Here is an 11,098-nt window from a genome sequence, read left to right as displayed (position 1 = left end):
GGTCAGATATCGGGCTTTTGAATCATCGCTCGGAGCTGTTCAACGAATTAAAAAATGTCAAATGTTGTTCTTACAATGCCCGGGCTTGAACAGACCCATTTAAGGGTGTTTCGGAGTATTCGACGTTGAGACCAAAAATGAATTACCTATTATTCGCAAAGTAACTTAAAACTGTATTTTGGAATCTTGTTGGGCTTTTAGAATCTTATTGACGTGCGCAAGCCCAACGTGTTGTTGAATTATGATCATATCTACTTAAACTTAGCATGCACAAATTCTTTCTTCTTCTTTTTTTCGATTTTCTTTTTTTATCACCAAGCGTGGTAAGTAAACTTGACTAACAGGTTCTGACCAAAAAAAAAAAAAACTCGATTAACAGGTGAGAAGCCTTTGAGCTCGAGACGAGCGAAAGGCAAATAGGCGTTTATATGTGTCGACCCTTACATTAAAAGGCATGACCTAATCCGATTTTGGCATGGATTGAAATCTCAGGCAAAATTGCGATGTACATAAAAGGATATGAGGTTGATCTTCGAGCCTAACATGACACGTATACGCACAAGGATCACCTGTAGGCTTTAGTTGTAAGCTAGTGATAAAAGAAAGGTATGAAACATGTCTTTTAGGGGATCATAAGTTTTACCCTTCTATTAATTTGAAAATTATCCAAAAAGTCCTAAACCTATTGCAGTTTCGCTAATTCAATCATAAAACTTTTAATTTTGTCAATTTAATCCTAAATTTTTTCACTTTTTGTTAATTGAACCCATTTGGTCAATTTCGACAGGAAAATGCTAACATAGGTGTCAACAGTGCCACGTAAGACCAATTGCATAGACATGAACAAATTTTAATAATATTTTAATTTTTCTTTCTTTCTTTTCCTTTGCCAATGGCCAGCCACTGCCCACAGGCAACGATTGGCCACGACCAGTCGGCTAGCCTTGCCCGCTACAAGCGAGGCTCGATTAGGAGAGGGCGAACCCTGGCAAGGATCAACCTCGCCCAAGCCAAATATAGTGAGGTCAGCCCTCACCCAACCTAGGGCGGCCTCACCAGGTGTTGGCCAAGCGACAACGGCGCCAAGCGAGGCTCCCCTAGCCTAGGTGAGGTCAACACTCGCCTAGGCAAGGGCGAGGGCAAAGGCCAACAAGGGCTCTCATCGCCAAATCTAGTGAGGCTGGCCTTCACCCAAGCTAGGGTGGCCTCGCCTAGCGTCGCTATCACTTGGCTAACACCTAGCGAGGCTGCCCTGGCCTACGCAAGCGCTAGCCTCACCAAATTTGGCCTAAGCGAGGCCAACCCTTGCCCGGCTACACTTGAGCAATGGCTTCCATTGCCGAGGCTTGCCCTCACCTGATGGGGCCTCCCTTGTGGCTGGCGAGGGCTGCATACTGGTCGTGGCCGGCCGTCACTTATGGACAATGGCTAGCCACCAGCGAAAGGAAAGAAAAAAAGGCCAAAAAGAAAAGAAAGAAAAAAACAGAAAAAATAATAAAATTCAAAAAAAAATATTAAAATATAATTAAAATTTGTCTATGTCAGCACCGGCGGTCCTATGTGACACTATCGATGTCCACGTCAGCATGCATTTTCCAGCAAAAAATTGATCGGATGGACTCAATTGATAAGAAATAAAAAAGTTTATGGCAAAATTAAAAGGTTTAATATTGAATTGGTAAAAATGCAATAAATTTAACACTTTTTGAACAATTTTCCCATTGACTGATGAACCAACCTTCAAGTTTCGAATTTGAATGGAACTACTAATGCGAGAGAGAGAGAGAGAGAGAGAGAGAGTTTTGCATTTTGAAATCAGAGACATCAAGTTCAGAATAATTGAAATTCTTTATGAATATGAGAGATTTTACGGCCGAAACAATGTATCAAAGAATGCATGACATTTCAAAGTCCAAGGTTAAGATAGGTCCGTTGAGTTATTTATAAGTCAATATCCATCCAAATGATTACTTTATGAGTACTTAGAATTTTCATGTTGGGGCTTGGCTATTGTGGAACAGACCTAGTCAGTTGCACATGAAACACAAGCAGGTCTCCATCTAATAAGTACGGGGTTTGTGAACAAACTAGATCCGCACTCCTATCTGATGAGGATAGAGAGTGATTGTCTAGATGAGAGTGCTCGAATTAGGTGAGACTTCAACAAACTTCTAGAGGAGAAAGGGAAGAATCGAATGACATAGCAAATAGAAGAGTATCGTTGAGCGAGCGATACAAACCAAAACTTAGGATGATGTTAGATCTTTAAGTTTGAGTTTGTGAAAGCCCAAGTCACACATGGATTGAGAGAGACCATGTCGAGTGATTTCTAAATCATCATTCATCCCAAATGGTCACTGCCGGTATACTTACTCTTCGGAGATATGACTCTTATGAGACAGAGAAGGATTATTAGGAAATATCTCAAGCTGTCCAACTGCTCCCGGGATATCCACGGGCGCCTTGTGATGCCCCTTTTTGCGGAGGAAGCTGGTCTGGTGGGGATTGACAAGCCCATGGACGAGCTTATCAACGGGGTTGTTGGTGGAACTTCCAAGCAAAAAGGAGTTTCAGTCGTGGGAAAGGGAGAATCGGGGAAAACCATCGTTGTAAGGAAAGTCTGGGGCCCAAGTTATGAAAAAGTATTCCGCGGTTCAAGCAGGTGTTCCCGTGACTCACTCATTCAACACTGACGAGACTCTACATACCATTCAACATTTTCACGAGGGTAAGAAGATAGCACCTTATGAATTCGACAATTTAAATGGTGGACTGAGAATGCTATTCGGAGAACTGTTGCTTGATCAAATATACCTGGTAGTTTTACATGACGTAAGGAGCATGGACCCTCCAATATACATAGCCCAAAAATAACTGTGGCAATAGGATAATGCTTACGACACGAAATGCTGATCTTGCACCAGTTTCCAACGTGGGAATGGATACATTGGTCTATTTCCCAGAGCCTTTATCCCTGGAAGCACCTTGGACTCATTGTAGCAGAATTTTTCAAGGCCATTCATGCCCGAATTATTTGCAGACATCTTGGAGTGTATCTAAGAACATCCGAGGGGGTGCCTGTTGCTATAGTCACTATATGTAGGACGTTGGCCACTAGAGTTAATCATGGAATAGATGACCCAGAGATGGTTCGTTGCAGTCTTGGTGCCGAAATCAGGGGCAACAACAAAGTCAAGAACTTGAACAAATTACTGTCCTTGAGTTTTGACGACTTTCCTTCCATTTGAAAACATGTTTTTTGTATCTGAACATCTCCACAAGATTGTGCAATCAAGCATTGGACCGTAATTTGTCTGCAGATTGCAGAGGGCTTTGTTGGAGTAGTGCAAGGTAAAACACCAGAAAAAGGTGCAGTAGGTTACCCAAGGGAATTTTTGGACTGGAGTTTGATTCAAACTGCCTTGCAAAGTTATGATGGAAAGAATAGAGACTTACGCACACATGACCTTCAACAGAAATAATATTCTGTAGTCCAGAAGTTGCAACGTCACAGCTATGATCAATGAACAAAACGAAACACTGCCAGGAAAAGTTTGGCGCCTATCAATACTTGTTTCTTTGCATTCTGTTCAAAGAATCTACAGGATCTCCAAGTTGTCTTTGCTGATGTTCTGGGAAGTAGACACAAAACACAAATTTTCAATAAATGCTCTCTTTCTATGTAGCTCGAAAATGCTCAGCATGTTGATGCTGTAGCTGGTGCGGTTAGACAATTTGCTTTCAGATGTAACCTTCCTTTATCTTTTAATGTATTTTCGCCTCAGGGGAATGACTACCGTAACCAGCGTTCCAAATTCCATAAGGAGGCTTCATAATCTTGAGAGGTTAGACTCTTAAGCACGACAGTGTCACTGCATTGTCGCCTGAGATTCTAAAGCTGCAAAAGCTTCCTATCTTCTGGCATATTCTTATAAGATGGAACGACGCCTATGCAGGAAAGCTGGTTTAAGAGCCCCGAAAAATAATGTCTGGTTGCTTTCACTCTGAAGGTTTTGTTTCATCGACCCAGCCAGCAATAATGGCAGGACAGTTGCAGAGTTAACTCAGGAGGCTGGACTCATCAACTTGAGAGAGAAGATGGAAAGCAGCTGAGGTCATCCATCCAGATGCTTTCGGGTCTTTGTGCATTATCTTTAACTTCAGTAGAAGGGAAGACACTTAGGAGCATACAAGATCTAGCTTTCCTCTGAGGTTACTTCAGCGACTATATTTGACTGGACATCTACAGGAATTACCAAATGGGATACAGTCCATCGATAACCAGGTCAGATCGCAGTTAAATTACTGCAAGCTAAAACATGATCCCTCAAATCCCTTCAACATTTGCCGAATTTTTTGCATCTCCAATTTGAATGTGGCTTGTGATGGATCAACCTTTTCATTCCCGGCTGGGGAGTTTAAGAAGCTCAAGCAATGACACCTGACCAAATTTGATGGACATAACCACGTAAGTATAGAGGTCGGATCGCTTGCCTCCGTGGAAATAGTAGCAATCCGAAGCTGCATGCTGTTGCACGAGTTGCTGCAAGGTGTGGACTACCTCATTCAATCATAGATTCTTAGGTTTCTTGGTATGCCCGATGGGTTGATGGGGAGACTTTCAGAAGACTATCAGAAAGTTGCGCACTTGGAACGTCTGGAATCAAAAGTTGATGGACTCTAATTGTAGGTTGCTTTGCTGATTTTTCAACTAGAAGAGTACTTTTAGAGTATCATGTTGTCTTCCCGAAGTTGAAGATAGAAGTTCGGGAGTAATTTATACATTTTCACATTATTCCTTTTCCTCTTTCTCCATTTTCCGTTTCAGTGAACTTATACGTTTGTATTTTCCATAAATGTTTTCACTGTCAACTCGACAGTTGGATGTATGGGCTCCAAAGATTCTTCTTAAGGCCTTTGCTGGCCATTTCGCGCGTACATAATCAAGGACTTGAGAGGACGTAACGTACTTTCTAAGTTCTTCAAGAGTTTTGACGATTAGAGCACCATTAGTCGTTGATTGACGAGTTACCTCATTATCCCGATTCAATCATATCGTGACATACACCGTGGGCTAATCAAAGAGATCTGGAATGTTAGCTATTTAAACATGGATGTAGCTTCAGACAGATCACTGGAATGCTGGCATTTACGAAGAGTCTCGAGTTGATGTACATATCATGTTACATGCCTAAGAAAAACACGCGAGCACGCTGCAGTTTCATGCTTCCAACTATAGAGAAATCCAGACATGAGTGACTAAGAGCCGGCCCAAAGTAGGATTTACCCACGCAAAGGATTACCCATGGAAGACGCAATCAACCTGGTCCTGAGCTTGTTCACCACATCTTCGTCGTCAGAGTTGGGTTGAAACGGAAGCATGGCACCGGCGATGCTGACCGAGCCGGGGTTCTGACTGTTGAGCACTGAGAAAACAGTGGCCACCTCAAAACCGTCGTTCAAGCAGAAATGGAGCAGCCCTCTTGGAATTACCATCACCTCTCCTTCTCTCATCTGCTTCTGGAACAGGTTGGTATCCGTGTCGATGAACCCCGCTATGACCACTCCTTTCAACACGTACATCATCTCTGCACTCCTCGGGTGCAAATGCAGCAACACCATGCTGTCCACCTCCATGTCAGCCCGTGCAATGGAGAGGCCGAGTGTGTTGAGGCCAGGGAAGTCCGCAGCAGTGGCCATGGTCACTGCTGATCGGTAGAAGTTGTCAGTGTCCCCGGGGATGCTCAGCTTCGAGCTCTTGAAATCCGACGCACTGATGTTTGCAGAGCTCTTGCAGGGGTATCCATTCATGAATAGAACAGTCGATGTTGTCGTTGGGCACATGTCCTGAAGATTCTCATGATCCGCCACAGCAAATCCATTGAAAAAAGTAATGGTGGATACTACGAACGGGAGGAGATTAAGAGCTCGATTGGGATTCATCTTTGGTTGGGTTAAGTAGGAGCGATCACTGCTCTAGACGAGTTTTTCCTTCCCTTCTTTAGGGATATTATTATAAGCGTCTGTGTTGGGTCAGTTGGAAGTTGCAATCGCAGCTATTGCAAGTCATTGAGGAGGAGCAATAGCTTTGAGTTCACTACTAAGATGGATTGGACTTGAAGTAGGTTATGCTCCAAGAATTGCCTTTTTGCTTCAAAGAAAGATGAACTCCATAGGTGCCTGATCGTCATTGGTGCACGAACAGATGAGCCTTGATGATTCAACACAGAGTTAAGACCGCAAAATTAGTACGCATGGACTAATTTTGACTCCATTTTGCATCCGCTTCGGTGGTCCATCTAGGCAGATTAGACTCCTCGATTTGAAAGGGTATGTGGGTTCTCGACCCTACAATGTCAATAAGTTCGCCTTTTCTTGCAAAACATAAAAAGCATTGCTTTCTCTCCATTCAATGCTTCAACAAAACCTACTTACACTGACTGCCATACATACATTTCGAATGATCTAACATACATGGACTGAGCCGACCATGTGCCAAATACGAGCCAACTATGTGCTGACTCCCTCACAAGCACTTAATGCTCTTAGTGTTAACAATGCTGATAGGACTAAAAGCCAAGACAGAAATAAATAAATAAAGTACTTGCTCACAGAAAGTGTTCCAGGAGCAGATAATCAACTACTATTTTAAACAATATCTATATTGGACTTAGTAGATCTAGAGCAAATCAATAGCTAATAATTAGTACAAAACTCGCACCAGTACATATAGATTCTTACTTTAGAACACATAGTCGATACAGAGAAGATACATGTAGACGGTGATTAAGTATTCACACGGGTCCATTTCAGCTTCAGGGCAAGAGAGGAGAGAAGAATTAGCACCAAGTCCAAGAAATGCAGGTAACTCCCCATTTCCAGCCGGTATAGATGTACAAACAAGTTATGAGCAAATGCTTCACTCTGAGCAGATCTTTAACCACTATTCTCAACTATTATGGAAACAAAAAAAACCACATTTGGCCATCGGTGGAGGAGGGAAAAGGAGGGGGGGAATGGCCCACGGTACAGAATTCTAAAGCCTTTTCTTTATATTCTAACTATTTACAGTATCAATCATCTAAAATCTATAGCGAAGGTGACAAAGAATTGGCACGTGTGGGTCTTTCTGGGGAAAGTTTCCCCATCTCGAGAATGTCATCATCGGATGCAGAGTCCTCCCCATCAGCCTCTTTCTTTTCGAGCTCACTTAAGGCTTTTTTGGCATAAACTGTGAAGGCAACCGTGGTGACGACTGCTACGATAAAAGAGACGACATTGTAAACTATTTCAACTGTGGTCAAGTGATGATTCCCATACTTCACATCTGTGTATGTCCTTATTAATCTCCCACTGCATGGAATCAAAGAAAAAATGTATGTCAGATGAGGCACTCATACCATCCATCACTCCACAGCCGGAATTCTACCTTGTATTTATGTTGCATCACGAGTTTTTATCAATTCTTTGGTAAAGAAACAGGAAGCTAAAAACATGCTTAATAGCCCAGAGATTGTCATCAACTGACCATGGAGAAACCCAGAATAGGATAGAAGATGAGCATCAGTGCTTAACTATTTGAATTCATACTTGCAGGAAACTAAGACATACCTGTAGATGTAAAGGAAAGCTTCAGGTACCATTCCGGCAATAGATCCCCACAAGTAGGGCCAGAAATGCAGACTAGTCACTACGACTGCATAATTGAAAATTGTGTAGGGAAATGGCGAGATCCTGAAGAGCGCAACCACTTTGAATTGATGGAACCAGCTGCCTTCACCAGCAAGTCTAAGCAATGCTGCATTTCGAGGCCATCTTTTCAACCATTGCTGCGTATACAGTAAGAGCAATTAGTGATAAATCAACTACTCATTAAGGTCATCTGAAGAATGAAATCCCTTACATGTATACGATCACGGAACAGTAGTCCTATTGAATAGGGCAGAACCATTCCTACAGTTGTTCCAACCATTATAATTATGAAACCTAGACCATATCCAAATATCATTCCAGCCAGCCACATGGAAGGTCCGGAAGGAATTAATAATACAGGGAAGATAGCCAGAGAACCAACAAGCACCAGGGCAAGAACTGGACGACCGAACGCAGTGGCTTCCCACTGCATTATTGGATAGAGAACCTACAATAAAGAACAAGCAAAGGACATTTAGGTTACAAGGATCATCAGTAGCCATTCAAAATAAGTTAATTAGAATGACAAAGTAATGCCAGTTCACACTGGAATACTCAACCAAAACAGTTACATCCTTTTTTTTTTTAATTAGGTCTAATTTTCCTAAAAATGCATGTAACCTGATCCCATACACCTTATTGGGCTCATTTTGTCTAGATCTGCATCATACTGTGAAGTACAATTAATTGCAAATAGTAGGGGATACAATGAAAAACTTGTCAGAGGTTCTAATCAAATGAATGACAATATAAGACAGTAGATGTAACCACCTTCCTTCAAGAACCCAGAAGACAGCACATGGCACAACAAAAAGATACTTTATGTTTACTGGATACTGAATCAAACCAACAAACAGAAAAAGAACCTAGAAGACAGCACAGAACACAACATAAATATACTTTATGTTTACTGGATACTGAATCAAACCAATAAACAGAAAAATAGAAAGGAAGACTACTCAGATGTATTAGCACTAGCTGTAGCACGTGATGAAAGACATAGTATCAATTTCCCAAGAGGCCCTTATTACCATGAGCAAATATATTAATAACAAGGAACTAATTTTAGCTAAGCTACAAGCACTTTACTTGCTCTGCTATTTTGACCAGTTTTGCATCTTCGAAATTAAATACATTTGCAAAAAGACAAACAATTACCAACATCTAGATGATTTACAAGAGATTTGATGGGTTTGGAGACTCAAATCAGGGTTTAAGCTAACAAGCAGTCATTCACCTATAAGACACTTCTAACTCCTCCACATTCTGTGATACAATCATCAAGTATAAACAGAGAAAATATTGGGTTCCCGGAAAAGCAGGCATTGCACATGCACATGCACTTGCACATGCAGTAGAGTGCTGGCTTGTTCATGATACGTGAATGCCTGAAGGGTATATGTTTGCATGCATGTATTTGAAGTGTGGATCAGAGAAAATGTACCTTTCCAAGTAGAAATGGAACTCCCCATTTGAAGAAAGTGAGGACGATGATAGCAATAATAGCGACCAATGACAAGGCCTTGGTCCACCACAGAAAATTGTGAAATCTTTCATCTGTTTGAGGTCGTAAATTGCCAGCTTCAACTGTTACTGGCTCATTGGATAAAACCAGCCTAACATACTCGCTATCTTCCCTTGGGAGCTGCTCAGGGTTCACATCGTGTTTTCGAACTTCTTCTGGTGAATCAGGCATCATGATGTAAAGAGGGAGAAGGCTGCAGAACGGATAAAACATAAGCATGGTACAAGGAAGCACAGTAAAAGGAGAAATAAAATCCATCAACCTCCTCTATCTAACATCTATGACGGTGATAATCACTTCACTTCGCAAGAATCGAGCAAAGGCCAGAGCAGTAAATTTCCTCAAATATCACATCTTTAAGTAGCACAGCGTTCAGCTAATGAGGTGAAAGCATGCGGTGAGAAGACGGGAATTTCTAACTGGCAAGATGAAAGCTGGCTGCACACACGACAGCCCAATCGAGAAATTACTATCACAAACTGCAGGGAAGTATGCAACGCCATGGGAAGTGCCCATACGTCAAGTGCCCAGATCAGAAACTTTACGCGCAGATGAAGAAGGGGGCTGCTTGCAAACTGGAACAGCATCTACAAATTGGTAACCTAACCAGGAACAGCACAGTCCACCGAACCAATTAAGGATATGGGGCGAGCAGGGCGTTCGCGAAAAACCCAACTGGAGAAACCAAGGCAGCAGATACCTCACCCGACCAAAAGCGAAGAAGAAATCAAATGATGGGCATCTTCCGGAGAAGAGGGTTTCAAGAGGACGACAAGTAAAAGAGAAGCCCAGTTGTGGGCGGAGCTCAAATTGAGGCGGCGGGCAAAAGCAGCCAAACCCGTGAACCCGCCGTCCCTCTTTCTAATTTTAAACACACAGACACGCCAACAAAGAGAGAGAGAGAGAGAGAGAGAGAGGAATCACGCATCCAGGGTTTACAGCCAGGAGCTTACCAGTCGTCTCGGGCAAAGAATCTCAACCCACGGAACAAAACAGGAAAAGGGATGACGGAGCTGAAGAGGAAGAAGAAGTCAGTACGCCGTCGGCAGCTCCACCACCACCACCACCACCAGCAGACGGAAGGAAAGGAAGGAGAGGAAGGAGAAGTCGTCTGGGCAAGGCTCAGCTCGGCTCAACACCTCTTGCTTTCCGTCAAGTAATCTCCTTTCCCTATCTCTCTCTCTCTCTCTCTCTCTCTCGAGGCACGCCCACCCACCTTGACTTTTCTCCTTAGCTAATAAAACCAGGTGGGTTGCTGCTGCTGCTGCTGCTGCTTCCTCCTCCCTGCATCCGAAGCTTCCATTCTTTTGGATAGAATTAAAACCCCCCCGATCTCCTCCCGAGTCGCATGCGTTCCCGAGATTTTTTGAATTTTCAACCGTCTGACATCACCGCGTGATCTCTGTCAAAGCAGTCGTCTTTCTTCTTCTTCTTTCTTTTTCTCTTTTTAATGTTTGGAGAGGGACGGAGCGGGGGAGGAATTGATGGTACTATTTGCCAACGGGGAAATGGAGCGTGTCCACAGAGACAAGGCACATTGCGAGGAGAATAAAGTTTAAGGGAAGGAGAGGAAAAGATGCGGTCCGCATATTCTTCCTCGCTTGTCTAGTTGCGCTTGCGTTCCCATCGTCTTTACCTTTGACAACATATCGTCTCTCGTTCAAGTCAAAACATACGAGAAGGTTGGACGGACGGTGTCTGGATTCAACACCATTGAAACGAAAAATGATTCCTTGGTGTCCATCCAGAGCCTTTTTCCTTACTATTTCATTCGGCAATGTCAACGCTTTGTAATACGTTAAGACATTGATAATATATTTATTTCGCTGAAAACTTTGTGGGAAAAATAAACATTTTTCATGAATTTCATTTATTCACTTT

The 11,098-nt window shown here is 42.7% G+C and overlaps 2 protein-coding genes across 2 annotated transcripts; both read right to left on the bottom strand.

Annotated features, from left to right (window-relative positions):
* Nucleotides 1-5,085: 5,085 nt before the first annotated feature.
* LOC104452427 (germin-like protein subfamily 3 member 4) lies at nucleotides 5,086-6,002 on the bottom strand. The gene has a single exon (XM_010066895.3). The coding sequence runs from the start codon at nucleotides 5,941-5,943 to the stop codon at nucleotides 5,284-5,286; it is 660 nt and encodes a 219-aa protein (XP_010065197.2). The 5' UTR covers nucleotides 5,944-6,002; the 3' UTR covers nucleotides 5,086-5,283.
* A 644-nt stretch (nucleotides 6,003-6,646) lies between these two features.
* LOC104452428 (transmembrane protein 64) lies at nucleotides 6,647-10,817 on the bottom strand. The gene is made up of 5 exons (XM_010066896.3): nucleotides 10,171-10,817; nucleotides 9,137-9,410; nucleotides 7,904-8,140; nucleotides 7,612-7,829; nucleotides 6,647-7,353 (listed from the first exon to the last, which is right to left on the bottom strand). The coding sequence occupies exons 2-5, from the start codon at nucleotides 9,389-9,391 to the stop codon at nucleotides 7,089-7,091; spliced, it is 975 nt and encodes a 324-aa protein (XP_010065198.2). The 5' UTR covers nucleotides 9,392-9,410; nucleotides 10,171-10,817; the 3' UTR covers nucleotides 6,647-7,088.
* Nucleotides 10,818-11,098: the final 281 nt, after the last annotated feature.

This window comes from Eucalyptus grandis, chromosome 11, assembly GCF_016545825.1.
Source record: "Eucalyptus grandis isolate ANBG69807.140 chromosome 11, ASM1654582v1, whole genome shotgun sequence".
NCBI classification, from domain to species: Eukaryota; Viridiplantae; Streptophyta; class Magnoliopsida; order Myrtales; family Myrtaceae; genus Eucalyptus; species Eucalyptus grandis.
This window is presented reverse-complemented; position numbering and strand designations above follow the sequence as displayed.

Bases quoted from the DNA above. Each gene is read 5' to 3' on its own strand.
- LOC104452427 (XM_010066895.3), bottom strand. From the start codon at position 5,943: ATGAATCCCAATCGAGCTCTTAATCTCCTCCCGTTCGTAGTATCCACC.
- LOC104452428 (XM_010066896.3), bottom strand. From the start codon at position 9,391: ATGATGCCTGATTCACCAGAAGAAGTTCGAAAACACGATGTGAACCCT. The intron at 7,830-7,903 runs GTAAGGGATTTC...CTGTATACGCAG, and splicing joins TGTTCCGTGATCGTATACAT to CAATGGTTGAAAAGATGGCC. The intron at 7,354-7,611 runs GTATGTCTTAGT...GATTCCATGCAG, and splicing joins GCTTTCCTTTACATCTACAG to TGGGAGATTAATAAGGACAT.